Source organism: Pongo pygmaeus, chromosome 8, assembly GCF_028885625.2.
Source record: "Pongo pygmaeus isolate AG05252 chromosome 8, NHGRI_mPonPyg2-v2.0_pri, whole genome shotgun sequence".
Lineage (NCBI taxonomy): Eukaryota > Metazoa > Chordata > Mammalia > Primates > Hominidae > Pongo > Pongo pygmaeus.
The window spans coordinates 129,157,652-129,172,529 of NC_072381.2; the positions used below are offsets into that span (position 1 = coordinate 129,157,652).

Sequence of the window (14,878 nt, forward strand, 5' to 3'; positions counted from 1 at the left end):
TTTTCCTGATTTTCCCTTGATTTCCTGTGAATTCGCTGGGAAGTTGGGGATGTGTTTATGTGTCGGGGATCAACAGACAGGAGGAAGAGCCCCCATGGTCTCAGGAGAGGTCGCCCTAGTACACAGAGCTCAGTAGCAGAGGCAGACTTGGGCTGCTGTGAGCCAGGCTCTGCCTCTTTCTGGCCAGTCCTGCTGGGCTGTGGCTCCGTAAGCAGCAGCTCCCTTCACACTGTGACCACCCACTGGGATCGGGGACACAGCACAAAGTGGTATGGACATGTGGGCTTCTTCAGGCAGGGTGGCAGCCTCCAGAGCTGATTCAGAACCTGCAAACCTGGGACTCTTTCCTGGCATGATTGTGTGCTAACATCACATGACAGTTTCAAGGTGTTGTAATGCCCTTGTGTACACTGAATAATGCCTAGGGGTTCCTGGTAAAGACTGGGCTCCAAAACTCATAGAAAGTGGGCTGTGATTGCTGACAAATGCTGATTTGAGCTTCTTCTCTGCACAGCTCCTTAAATGCCCCTCAACATAAAACAGACACGAAAGAGGGTGAAGCCGCTTCGGCCCTCCTGGGACCCACGTGGGAGGATGAAGACTGTAAACAGGCACTGGACTCTGCCAGAAGGAGACGCACCACGTTGGTTGATTTTATCCTGCAGAAAAACATCTCAAACAGCCTGTCAATCTCTGGACATGTTTCTACTCAGTCAAGTACCAGATTTCACTTATAAAAATGAAGACTCTTCAAGAGGTAAAAAGATACCAAATAAATTCAAAGTATAGATTTTCAATTTCTCAAGTCACGTTTTCTGAACGTGTTAAGGGAATCCTACAAACAGGGCACCACATGGCAGCAGCTGGCTCGGCTTCACACGTGTTCATGGTGCACCTGCTGCAGTGGGGAGCGGCTCCACAGGAGGAGTGGGAACCAAGGAGGACGCAGGTCCTGCCCTTGGGAGCTTCCAGACCAACAGCAGAGAGAACCTGAAGTAACACAACTCCTCTGAGAGGCCCTGAGGGCTCTGCAGATTTGTTCAAAGGAGTAAGAAATCACCATGGTCCTGAGAGGGGGAGGGCTTCCTGGAGGAGGTGGCATTTGAGACAGGACTGGAGACAAGCAGGAGGGTTTTCAGCTGTGAGGAGAGATAATATATGCAGAGGCCCAAGCTGAACCTAGGGAAAGATCTAGGAGGGTAATTCCGGCTGAAAAGCAGGAGAGAAGGCAAGTAGGAGGGAGGTTCCGGGCTCCGGGTTAAGGAAGGTGGTGTGGGCTTGAAGGTCCAGTGAGGAACCACTGTGTCATGAAGGGGCCGAGGAGAGAAGTGACTCCAACAGAACAGAGCTTTAGGAATCCAGGATGTCGGCTCTCTGCCAGAAATCATCAGACGCCACAGCCAGCCTGACCTTCACAGTCTATGAAGCCTGAGGGCTTTACTTTGCAGGAGTAGATGAGATCAGAGAGGACGCCTGACCTGAGATCACACACCAAACAGCCCTGGCCAGCCCTGAACGCAGAGCCCCTGCCTGCGAGCCCAAAGTGCCTGCAAATGGGCTCAGTTTGGTGACAAGGCTGCAGGGAGGGTTGAGAATGGTATGGACACAGTAGGCTGTGTGCAGTAGCCCTGCAAGTTCCAGAGCTGACTACTGGAAATGAGACCGAGCCACCTCGGCACCAAGGGCCAGGACCTGGCTTCTGGGTCAGCATGGCAAGGACTGGAAAAATCCACAATCTTCCAAGCAAATGTGGGATTGCTCAGGTTTAAATTGTGGGTCCAGGACATGTCTCAAGGGCCCAGAAGGGTCACTTGCACCATCGTCTCTTTCACCCCTGCAGCTCCACCTTCTGAACTACAAAGGTGGTTTATAGTTTTAAATGCTTTATAGCACCACCTCCATATCTACTGCTGCGAGGGTCAGATTTTCCTACCATGGGCTTAGTTGAGAGCTGTGTGGTCCAATATGTAGCCTTTAGCCACAAGTGGCTATTAAAAGTTAAATTAACATTCTATAATACAAGAAACCCAGTTTTTAAGTTTCACTGACCACCTTTAAAGTACTCAATAGCCACACATGGCCTGCGCTGTGGCATTTGATAGCACACAATAAGGACATTTCCATCATCACGGAAAGTTCTATTGGCCAACACTGGCTTATAGCAGGAGCCGACTATGCCTTAGCTTGCAGGCCAAATCCAGCTGCCACCTGTTTTTGTAAATAAAGACGTACTGGAATGCAGCCATGCCCATTCATTTCTTTTCTTTTCTTTTTTGAGACAGTCTTGCCCTGTCATCCAGGCTGGAGTGCAATGGTGTGACCTTGGCTCACTGCAACCTATGCCTCCCAGGTTGAAATGATTCTCCTGCCTCAGCCACCTGAGTAGCTGGGACTACAGGCATGTACCACCATGCCCAGCTAATTTTTGTATATTTCGCAGAGACAGGGTTTCATCATGTTATCCAGGTTGGTCTCAAACTCCTGACCTAAGGCAATCTGCCCACCTCGGCCTCCCAAAGTGCTGGCCCATTCATTTCTGTACTGTATATGTCTGCTTTTGTGCTACAATAGCAGAGCTGAGTGGTTATGACAGAGACTGTATGGCTTGCAAAGCCTAAGATATTTACTGACCCTTTTAAAGAAAAGTTAGCTGACCCTGAGTATAGATTGTGCAAAAGCTACATGAGAATCTTTTCTCTAAAGATGCTCACTGGCATCTCCAAGAGCCAATAGTGGGTCCCAAACATGTGTCTCTCCTGGGAAAGAGGCAGAGAACATAGTGCTGTCAGCATCAGTGCTGAGCTTAGTGAGGGTGCAGGATGGCCACCCCTAAGCAGGCACCTTGTCTAGGCTGACCAACCTCAGAAAGAGGTAGTGGGGTGGCTGCAAGCCTACCCAGAAAAGCCACACACACCAGAAGGGTCTTATCATTTGCTTTATTTTATTTTTTTCATTTTTCCCAGGTCAATGAGGCAGCAACATTAACAAAAAGTGAGACATACTTTTTTCTTGCAAGATAATTCAGTAATTCTTCCCAAACTGATGCTCCACAGATAATCCTAAGAGGTTTTCATTACATTTAGCCTAATCTGGAAGATCTGGCATTCTACGTATCAAAAATAACTCCCAGGCTGATATGAGGCCAACCCATGAGCACTCAATTCCACGCAGGGGCAATACCTCAAGCAGAGAGAGGGCTTCAGGCCACCCCACTTCTGGCTCTTTCCAGTCCTAGCAGGTAAAAGAAGAGATCCAGGCTAAATTATCTGGCCCTTCAGGAAGGCTGGCATCTCAGGCTCTCCCTACCTGGGGAACCTCCAGGGCTACTGGATCAGCAGGGAGTTTGGGGGTTCTTTATGGACCCAGAATTTGTGCAAGAAGCTCCATGCTTGCTGCCCAACAAACTCCTGAATGATCTCAGCCTCTCTCTCCTTTTCTGAACACACTCCTTTGTTGAAAAAGAGACTAAACAGCTTCAAGAGGCTCACTGATACGCACTTGGCAATGATGCTATTGTCAAAAGAACACAGAATTTATTTGTAGCAGCTTGCAATGTCCCAGGGCCAGAGAGGGTGGATTCTCTTAGGATGCCCGGGAGCATCTCAAATGGTAACATTTGGGACAGCCCAGCTGGGGAAATGCTGCAATTTTAGCTGTGCAAATTGCAAATGCGTGTGGAACCCTTGCTGTCACGCAAACAGGGGAAGCACCAGAATCCTTTTCTATGCAGCCAGGAGGCTCTGAACGGACAGGCTCCCCTCTTTCTCTTTCTCTCTCTGATTCCCAGGTTGGCTTGCTGAGTTCTCTCACTCCCCTCAGGTTTTCTTTGCTGCTCTGTCCAAGTTATTTGGATAAATGGGAACAAAGAAAAGAAAACAGCCTCAGCCTCCAGCCTTCCCTTTTGGGACCTGCCTCACAATGCACCCTCTCTTCCAGGCACTTCTTGAATTACAGAGGAAACAACAGTGAGTGAGTCCACTATGGAGCTACTACCAGGTTGGTTTAATTTGCATGGGTCCCAGACGAGTCTCAAGGGCCCAGGAGAGTCACCCACGCTGTCGTCTCTTCCGTCCCTGCAGCTTCAGCCGCCTGGCTGGCAGGCTGACGGGCTGCTTCCCAAACTTCTCCATGATCTCTCGGATCCTGGCCATGTTGGTTTTGCTAAGTGTGAAGTCACACCATGTGGCCCCCATGTCATAGCCAACCATACAGTTCTTGGTGGATGCAGTGAAGCCTTCGGCCTTTGCTGTGACTGCATACTCTCCAGGGTTCAGGAGGCGCCAGTAGTCCCCATCGTTGGCTGTGAAAAAGAAAACCAGGGGAGACTCAGAGCAGCTCTTGCTAATGCAGATCCCGCCAGCCCTCCTCCAAGACCAGCTCCCTGGGCCAGAGAGAGACTCTCAGGCTGGCAATGTGGAATCCGAGCTCCTGCAGATGCAAATTCTTAATGCATTTTGGAAGCCAAGATGTTTTCCTCTCTGAAAGCTGCCTTAATGGTTTTAACAGAGAGGGGAGGTATAGGCTCCCCGCAGTGTCAATACACAGGAGCAAAGCTGGAGAGCCGATCACTAATGCTCTGTGACAATATGAGCCATTCATTATGAACTTGAACTTCCAAACGGTATGCCCTCGCCACAAAATGCCATCTTGAAAAGCCATCAGTGCAGGGCCTCCTGGCTGCCTTAGCATGGCTGCAAGTACACAATAACCATTTTTTAAAGGCGTGGGTTCTTCACTTCTGGAAAGAGAAGGAAAGGACTACATGGACTGAGGTCAGATGGCCCCAGAGAGGCCCTGGCACCTGTACCCCATTCCCTGGCTGGGGCCTGGAGAGACTTGGGAGTTGCAGGGCCATCTATACATGGATGCTGTGGGGCAGAGGAGCCTTGAGACCATGAGACCCATGCTGGAGCTGAGGTGGTGCCCATGCCTCCCAGGTAACTACCGGCCGATTACCTCCCAGGCGCCTAATGTGACCCGGTCCATCCTCAGCTCCAGGCTGGATCCCTGTGGTGGGCGCGGTGGTTCACGCCTGTAATCTCAGCACTTTGGGAGGCTGGGTGTGGTGGTGGGCGCCTGTAATCCCAGCTACTCTGGAGGAAGAGACAGGAGAATCGCTTGAACCCAGGAGGCGGAGGTTGCAGTGAGCTGGGATCACGCCACTGCACTCCAGCCTGGGCGACAGAGTGAGACTCTGTCTCAAAAAAAAAAAAAAAAAGACAGGTTCTAGGCTGAGGTCGCTCCTCCCAGAGAGCCTACAGCCTGGTGAGAACATTTAGATCCACAGCATATCAGAGACCATGAGACAGAAAAGGAGACATCAGAGGCCATCCTGGGGAACACTACCCACACACAGAAAGATGAGGCTGGCACTGGCTTACTGAACACTCCAAGTGACTCTGTGATGCAGGCTGCATGCTTATTCCCTTTTCTACGTGAGTAATTTGATGCCCAGAGAGGTGTAGTATCCTGCACCAGGTCACACGGCTAGTAATCAGCAGTCTTTCACTTGTGACAACCTGAATGTCCTGCCCAGTCTAAAGTTTTGGAGCCAGGTAGAGAAAAGGTTGGGTTTGATCAAGTACTAAGTAGGCCCTGGTCAAGGTTTGCTTGTCTTAACAAGTCCTGAAGTCTTCTAACGGATGGAAGAAAACTATGTGTGTGTTTGTAAATATACGTCTCCCACATACAGATCTATAACACTTTGAAGCATCATGTTGAAATCATGCACATTCTAATCTCAATTCATCCAAGACACCCCGTGCAATACACTGAGCTCACAGGAGCACAGGACATGATGGGAAATGAAATATGGAGGCAGTCGTTTGCCACATGTACATCATTAAGGAGCTGAATGGAAAACAGGACTCCATCTGAGAGGCCCAGGTACGCGCTCAGGTGGGCGGCTCCCTGGCATTTCTTGGTGCTGTGTCCTGGGTCTTTTTTTAATGAAATGGCAAGTTCTTCAACTAAATAAAATGCCACGCTATACCTTTTCAGGAGCACATCGACAGGCTGAATTATACCATCAGGTGACTCGAGCCTCGCAGCAAAGTTTGTCTTTGGAGATCTCCCTCAGGGTCCCCACAGTCCCTGACAAGCCTGAGCGAGCCACCTCCTCCACATGCCCTCCCTGTCCTCTGCCCTCTCCCTGCTACCAGGCAGTATGTCCTTGAGAGTGGAAATGGCCTCCGCTTCCTGCCTCGGCCCTGTATTAAAGCTGTAGGCGCCTGAAGAGCCCATGTTTTCCTCTTCTGTGCTCAACATGCGTGCTGTTTATCCTCCTGGATTGAACACTGAACAGGTCTGAACATTGGTTTATCTGAATGGGCTGGAGAGAAGTGAGCAACCAGGAGAGCACGTGGCTTACTGGCCTGAGAAGCAGAGCATATTAGGTCTCAACTACCAAGGGTGCTCAGAGGGGATTAGTTAAGGCCGAGAGCCTGCCCCCACCAACAGCTGTTGTGGGGCGTTGGACTTTGGAGGCCCCTGGAAGCAAACCTCTCAGTGGGAGCACCTGACTCAATGGCACTTGGAAGTTAGTTGAAATACCTCAGGGAGGGGGCAGCCCAGGTTCTCATCAAGGGAGGTGTTCAGTAAGCTGAGCAGTGAAAGAAACCCACAATTAATGGTTATCAGCATAACTGGCTCAAGTTCATATTTCTAATAAGAAGCCTTTGTGAGTCCCCTTATCCCCGCAAAAGCCAGAAGAAGCCCTCCCTGCCCCTCCCCAGTCCACTCTCTGTGCTGTCGCTGGCCTTCTCACACACATCATGGTGCTTACTCCCTAAACCTGCTGTTGCCGCAGGGCCACATGGCGATCAGATCCAAAGTCCTTGGGTGGCCTGAGCCTCTGGGGTCCCAGTTCCTGCCCTCCCCTATTGTATCTCATACCCCTTTGTTCCAGCCATTCTCAGTGCCTTGCAGTGGTGTCTCAGGACACACACATCTCACACCTCGGGGCTTTGCATATACTGTTCCCACTGCTGTTCCCAACTCCTGTGCCAGGTCCACTTCCTTTCACCTTTTGTAAAGTCAGGCCTTGCAAGATTCCATTTAAATGCCTAGAGTTCGTTTTTTGTTTTGTTTTGTTTTTTTGAGACAGAGTCTCACTCTATCGCCCAGGCTGGAGTACAGTGGCATGATCTCAGCTCACTGCAATCTCTGCTTCCCGGGTTCAAGCAATTCTCCTGCCTTAGCCTCCCGAGTAGCTGGGATTACAGGTGTGCACCATCACGCTCGGCTAATTTTTTTATTTTTTTGTTTTTTTTAGTAGAGATGGGGTTTCATCATATTGGCCAGGCTGGTCTCGAACTCCTGACCTCATGATCCGCCTGCCTCGGCCTCCCGAAGTGCCAAGGATTACAGGCGTGAGCCACCACACCAGTTCTAGAGTTTGTTTTTAATAATGAAAGCTATTCTTACTAATTTTCAAGAAATTTGTTCTGTCCTTGTGGCCCTGTCAGGTAAGCCCTCTAATTTTTGAGGAGAAATAGACAAGCAGGTGGAGACAGTGTCCCCCCTGAGGGTTCACCCCATTCAGATAAGGGCTCAGTGCTTAGAGTAAAACCCAACGCAGGTCCTGGGGGCCCCTTCCACATCATTGCACTCCACTGCTCCCAGCTGGCCTCTCTCCAGCCACACAAGTCTTCCTTTTGTTCCTTGATTCTTGACTCTGAGCCTTTGCAATTCCTGTTCCCTCCAACCGGAATGCTATTCTCTGCTCTTCTAAAGGCCAGCCTGTGTATGTCCCTTAGGGAGGGACCCTTCCTTGGCTTTCCCATCTATTTGTAAATATCACTTGATTTATTTTTTTCATGGCACGGATCATAGTGTGTAGTAAACTTTTAAATCTTCCTTTGGAATTATCTCTAGGTCTCCTTCACTAGAATGTGTACTTTTAGAGGCCATATTTGTTTTGCTCACCGCAGTATTTCTAGTCTGGTGCACAGTAGGAGCTCAATAAGAAAGGTCAAAAGAATGAATACAACGATCAGGACTGTGTGTGGGTTCACACAGTCAGAATGAGGGGTGTTGGCCATGTCATCTCAAAGCTTCTACTGCAGAGACATGGATCTGCCTGATGCCCTCACTGGCCTGGCAGGGCACGCTGTCCTCAGTTCTTGGCTGTTTTCCCCATGTCTTCCTTGAGGCTCTCATTTTCTCTGCTTCTGTCTCTAGCCACTGGAAAAGTCTGGAATCACTCACATTATGAAAAGCAGGAGATGCAGTGTTGGGCTGCTGTCCCCATGAGTGCTCAGGTCTGTGTTCAGGGTGAACCTTCTAGGGAGCTGCAGTGGAAGTCAACACATAATGGGCATCCCGGTCATTCATGCATGCCAAGCCTGTCCTGCAGACTCTGGCCAAGCGATGGATGAAAGAGGTATGCAGACACAGGCATTTTGCCTGAGCGTGTGGCTAGGGGACTGCACGGCTTAGCACCACTGACGAGACTGCAGCCCCCATAAGCCAGAGACGTTTGTATTTATTTAGTACAGATTTAATGACAAAGGCTTGGAGCAAACACAATTTGTGGGTAATTAACATTGTCGACCCCCCGAGTAGAGAGCAGTCCTGTGTGCAAATGATCAAAGGTTGGTTTCTGGAGACATAAGTAAACAAATTCATCTAGATAAATTCCTTTACATTCCCTTGTTATCTACCCTTTGCCCTTCCGAAGCTTTTGCAAAACCTTCTGACCTTCTAAGAAGGTTTGCGTCTTTCCTTATAATTTCTCCTGCCACCCTGACACATCTCCTATACATGGGCAGAAGGGGCAACTCAGGCCCAAAGAATGTCCACACATGAGCAGGTCAGTTCAGTACCCCCCCAAGCAAAGGACAGATATGTGGAACGGTGAGCCAGGTGTCTGTCTAACATACTGATATGCATCTAACTCAAAGCATTCCTACCAGCTTCCCTCCCTGTGGAATTCCATTTAATACGCCTGTTTATTTTATGCAAAATCCATCCCGAAATAAAACTTGTCAGATCACATAAACCTCAGACAGAAATCAAGGCAAATTCAGAGCTTTTCTTGAGAACCGAAAGATTGTGAAACAGAAAAAAGAGCCGTGTGTAAAGTATGGAGTTTATCTGTCAGGAGAATACACTGGGAAATTATTTATAGAGGGGAAAATCAAGGGAGGGAGATGCATTTTCCATTAGCTCATCAAAACTGTCTCCTTGATTGCAGGGGCTTGAAACTCAGCACCCATTAGGCAAAGTATTCTATCTTGGCTTATGAGGCCCCAGGGTCTTTTTATCTCCCACTCAGTTCAAAACTCCCACATTTTCTCACACTGCATACAAAGCACTAAATAGTCAAGGAATGTTCTAGGCTCTTTTAGAATTGTCATTTCAAAGGAGCTTCATTTGTAATGTTTAAAATACAAATCCTATGCAGAACCACATCACACAGCCTTTCATGCATAATGATCGCCAACACTCTGCGTGGTCTCTGGCACATTCCAGCTATGCAATCTACATTTGCTGAATTAATTAAGGAATAGTGAATAAATATATGAAAAAAATGAACACCTATGAGGGGCTACTACGTACAAAATTCCACGGTATTCAGTGTGAAGCCTCATGGTTCATGGCTATAAGATCAGTGACAAATGGTAGGAATGTTCAGAAAATATTATTGAGCAAAGAAATCAGTAACTAGATGGGAAAAATGCAATTTATGGCATTACACAGCAATCTACTATTTTGTGGCATTTTAGACACATTTCACCCATTTACATATTTGGTCTTTTATGCCGGGCCCACTGCTAGGGAGCCTGGCAATGAAGGATACATGGGCCAGGTCTGAACGCCAGCCTCACCTCATCCTAATGTCCCAAAGTCTGCTTCCTGGCAGGTGGAATGGGATCTTTTGTTGGCACGATAGGATCATGGGAACAGTTTGCAGAGAAGGAGCCTCTCCTCCCTGTTCAAGAAAAATGGCATGGAAATGAAGGAGCACCAGATTTGAAGTCTCCAGTGCTTGGCTCAAATCATAGCTCTGCCACTCACTGGGTAATCCTGGAACATCATGGACTGTTCATCCGCCCATTCACCAACAAGTATTTATCGAGCATCCACTGCTCAGAAGTGGCCAGGCAGGGTGCTCCTAATACATTGAGGAACAAACCAACAAAATAGTCAAGGGCTCCTGACCTCGTGGGGGCGAAGAGACAGAAACAAATAATGAGCAGAGTACACATGAGCCTATTACATGGTGTGTTAGAAGGGAGACATGCCACAGGGAAGGGATAAAGTTGGGGCAGGTAAGAGGGACCAACAGGGCAGCGGGGAGGTGTGCCGTGCTCATATGGGTCAGGGTTGGTTGCACTGAGACGGTGACGTCTGAGCAAAGACCTGAAAGGGAGGAGGCAGGAACCCAGGGACCCCCCAGGGAAGAAGGTTCAGGTGGACAGAGGCGCCGCAGTGATGACCCCCCGTGCAGGTGGACAGAGGTGCCGCTGTGATGACCCCCTGTGTAGCTGTCAGTCCACGGGGAGCAGTGGGAAGTCAGATCATGGGACAGTCAGCCCTGTTTGCCTAGGACAGGGGTGGGGAGTGGGACACAGCATTTTCAGTTTTGAGTGGGGCATCCCAGGTCACGACAGCCCTGTGGCACAAAAGAAAAACCTGGACTTGTCAAGCACCTTATTTTCATACCACTTTCTAACCAGCAAAGAACAGGGCAGAGTCCTCTGGGACCCTGAGGGGCACCTGCAGGGCATCTTCCAGCCCACCTGGGGGTCGGAGACCTGAAGCCAAACCCCACTTACTCCTTAACCATCAGTGGGTCACTGCCCTCCTTGAGCTTCTGTTTTTCATCTGAATAAGTGGGAAAGAATGGCCTGTCTCCCTCGAAGGGATAAGGTGAAAACAACTGAGAGAAAGCATGTATGAGCGTTCTTTGAGAACAGATCGTGTGGGGAATAGCTCCTTGTTCCTGCTGTTGCTGAGTGATCCAGGGGCAGCCTTCTGCTGTCCTGACGTGGTATGGCCACTTCATATTTGGTTTATAAAACCCTGGGTCTTACAATTTCTTTTCTTCCACAGCAAAGAGAGTTGGAATAAGATGTCAGCACTGACTGTTAGAGATCATCCTCTGACCCTCAGATTATCCAAGTTCCTAGAATTTTGTACCCTCCATTCAAAAGGGAATCATGCATGCTAACCCTGACTAGTTAACACCACCAGACACTCATCCCTTCCAGTGAGTGGGAGCTGAGTCTCCCTGACGCATTTCATCTAATGACAGCATCAAGAAAATACAATTTATGTGAGGAATGATGGAGTTAAATGACAGAGTTAATACAAGAATGCTATGAAGAGAGTGGCATATAGGAGATGCCCACATTTATTGTTACTGTTATTCTTATCCTATCCTTCACATTACAGACACCTGAGTCTTCCTAAGACATCACGCTTAGTGATTTCCTGTGCTTTAATGGAAAAATTGCATCCTCTCTAGCCAGTCCCAACCCACCCCTCCAGCTGTCCTCTTGCTGCTGGTCCCTTCAAACTCCACTCCTCCACAAGTCGCCCAGTCTACGGCTTCTCCCTCTCCGGAGCAGCTTGGCTCCCTCGCTCCCTGGCCCCTCTGCACTCATGGACACAGGCCACATTCCACCTGGTCTGAGAGCTAAGCTGCCTGCAGATGCAACAACTCCATAGAGACAGAGCTGCTTCCTCAACTCCTTAGAAACTTCCACTGCGCCTGGAGGTCAGCTGGCTGCTGCATGACCATCCTGTGAAAGGGACGGCGAGCAACCAGGAAGCACAGGCTGAAAACCTCCCTTTCAAGGGTCTCTTGAAAAGTGGGAAATTTAAAGGAAGGAGGCTGTAATTTGGCTCTGAGTAAGACATTTCTGGCAGTCATTTCATGATTGTAACCCAAGTAAAACGCCTAAAAAAATAGGTATTTCTTACCAAGAGACAGTCTGTACACATTTGCAGTTACCTGTTCGGATGTCATGGTTAATGCCTTCTACGGAGATAATGGCATTTGGGATTCCTTTTCCATGTGAATCTCTCACCAAGCCTTTAATGCCACGATGAACCTGCTCAGCGAACATGAGACACAGGGTGAGGTCACTGACCAGCTCTGGACACAACCGGCACAATGGAGTGGGCTGTCAACCCGCCATTGGCCGGTTCCCACCAAGAACTCACACAGCACCACGTCTTGCTCAGAAGGCTTGGAACCGAAAAGCAGGTTCATTGCTCGCTGCATGTCAGGTTCAATTAACAAGGGCGAGGTCTTAGTGTAAGAAAAGTGAACTTATTTCTCAAGCTAGCATTAGGGAAGCATCCTGCTTTAAAATGTGCCACTTCTCCTTTGGAGCAAAAAGCCGATACTTTTATAAGGGGAGGGGGCTAGTGAGCAAAGGCAGGGGTCCCCCTGCTAGCCTGGTGTCTTATCTACCAGACAGTTGAGTTGGCACCTTCCTGGGCAGAAATAAGTTGTAGAAGTGGCCAGTGGGCATGCTTTCGGCATGCCCTCCGAGGCCAGCCCCTGGAGGTGGGCAGTCTGCCTTGGAGCACAGATGAGCTTGCCCTGCAGGGAATGTCTGCTGAGGGGGAAGTGACAGGTTATTTTGCATTTCAAAAAGGGCTAAGTGGGAAGCAGGGGAAAGGAGAAAGGAGGAAAGAAGAGAAAAAAACCAATTTAATTATCTCAGAAAAATAGGAGTCCTCCGGTTATAGGATCACCTGGCTCTGTGTGGATTTGGAATGTAAACTTCTGCATTTCTTTTGGGTTCTTGCACCAGAAAGTCTTCCATTAGAATGTCCAGAGGCTCAAAAAATATTAGGATCCGAGACGGTTCACAGAAACACATTTACTAAAAACTGAAATTTAATTTTTATAGGCACATTTATTGACTTTGTGGGACTTGCTGACTTAAAAGTCAGAGGGAAAAGAAACAATGCAAAGAAACCTTCCTATAGATGACAACTCCATGCATAGACCCTTCCAATGACTTGTGTCATGCCATGCACTCAAACCTTATGCCTCAGTTTCCCCACCTGTAGAATGATGTGCCAATCCAAGGTGACATTCCATCATTACCAATGACTTTACGCATATTTTGAGGACTGGGCATTTTATCCATAGGAGGCCCTTTGGCTATGGCATCATTACTTAAGACTGATCAGGTTCTTACAGTCAAGTCTTTCTCTTTACAGAGATGCAAAAGAAAAAGAGCCTTCTCTTACAAAATTCCAGGGTGGGAACAGGAATTCCTTGGGTGAGAGGTTCCCCTAAGAAGGAAAAATAGACTCACATCCTTCTGTGTCAGAGTAGCTCACTGGGGGCTGGGTCTCCCAAGACCATCATGGGACAGAGTCAGATGCTAAATCCTGGTGCCAACCTCTGCCCCCTATGCAGAAGTGCAGCCAAAAGTGCCAGCCAAAGCCATGGGCTGAATGTGCCTTCTGACTCCTGAGCACAACCCATGGAAGGGGAACCTTGTGTCCAGCCTCAGGGTCTTACTTCCTAATGGATGGAGGTTACGGTGCAGTCAGAATTAACACTTAGAAAAAGCAGGAGCCCTGAGGCTTGACACTTGTTTCTGTTTAATCCATTACTTTCCAGTTAGTCTGTTCCTTAGTGGGGCCTGGATATTGTTTGGTTAGTCGCAGAACTAGAACTGGTGAATTCACTAATGCTGCAAGATGGATGTGTCCTTGACAGCCTACGGCAGGGAGGTGTCCAAGGTTCTCAGTGGAGGCAGCAGCAGCCCCTCCCCAGCTGGACAGCAGAGCCCAGTGGTACTTGTTAAAGCTGCTCCCAGGTCATTCACCCCTGCCACCTGCAACAGTGACTCTGAAGGCCTGGGAGGGTGTTAGGGACTCAGTTGTGTCCCCACCCCACCCCGACCCCCCGTATTCATATGTTGAAGCCCTAACCCCAGTATCTCAGAATGTGACTATTTAGAGATGGAGCCTTCAAAGAGGTAATTAAGCGAAAATGAGGCTGTTAAGGCGGCGTCCTCCTAAGAGGAAATTTGGACTCATACACAGAGGCGCATGCACAGAGGGATAACCACCGCATGAAGAGGTGGCAAGAAGGCAGCCGAGGAGACAAGCCTCCAAGGACACCGACCCTGTGGGCAGCTTGTTCTCGGACTTCCAGCCTCCAGAGCTGCAAGTCTGCCTTGTAAGCCACCTGGTCCGCGGTGTTTTGTGATGGCAGCCGGAGTAGACTGAGACAAGGGGCCTGGGCACATTGGCTCAAACTCATAGCACCTGTTCCCTGCAGAGCAGCATCAGAGAGCTCAGGAACCAGTCCCAGTTGCTCCAGGCCAGTGGGGACAATGACCATTGGTTTAGAGCTCTCTTCCCTGGGGCCTGCTCAAGTGTCAACACACAGTGGCTCCTCGCAGCACTGTGCTGGCCCAGGATGACGGCCAAGGTCGGAAGCTCTAATTCCATCCCATACTTTCAGCCACCTCGGCAGCCTCATCCCCCAGCTAGTCCCCCTCATCCCAGCCACACACCCGCAGTATACCTGCTCCATGAACACGATCAGAGATTCCCGGTTATTCTCCCATTCCTCGGGCAGCTGGCTCTCATGTGGATATTTATCACAGCCCACGTAGATGGACAGTTCGAAGCAGTTCGTATGAAGGTAGCTGAAATCGTTCAGACCTGCCAAGCCAACCGGACAACACTTTAACTGAACAATACTCAAAATGGCACTGGGGAATGGGGCACAGGGGGCAGCAGGGATGTTTAAGAACATTCGGAAGGCCTTGTTTAAACAGGGAGACATCAAGTATCTACTACAGACAAAAATTTGCATTAGAGCAAATGTGTGTGAGTTAGAAAGAGTTTGGAGAGAAGATGCAATCAGAATGGCTTGTGGTGAGGACAG

General features: G+C 49.1%; 1 protein-coding gene across 3 annotated transcripts in view; it reads right to left on the bottom strand.

Moving 5' to 3' along the window:
- Positions 1-2,922: 2,922 nt before the first annotated feature.
- CPXM2 (carboxypeptidase X, M14 family member 2) overlaps positions 2,923-14,878 on the bottom strand; it is a 148,169-nt gene continuing 136,213 nt past the window's right edge. For 2 of the 3 annotated variants that reach the window (XM_054435773.2, XM_054435774.2), the window contains 3 exons: positions 14,513-14,652; positions 11,963-12,062; positions 2,923-4,300 (listed from right to left, as the gene is read on the bottom strand). In XM_054435773.2, coding sequence (XP_054291748.1) covers positions 4,047-4,300; positions 11,963-12,062; positions 14,513-14,652 — 494 coding nt within the window. In that variant the 3' untranslated portion in view covers positions 2,923-4,046. The remainder of the gene's footprint in view (positions 4,301-11,962; positions 12,063-14,512; positions 14,653-14,878) is intronic. The other variant, XM_054435776.2, reaches the window with a different exon arrangement.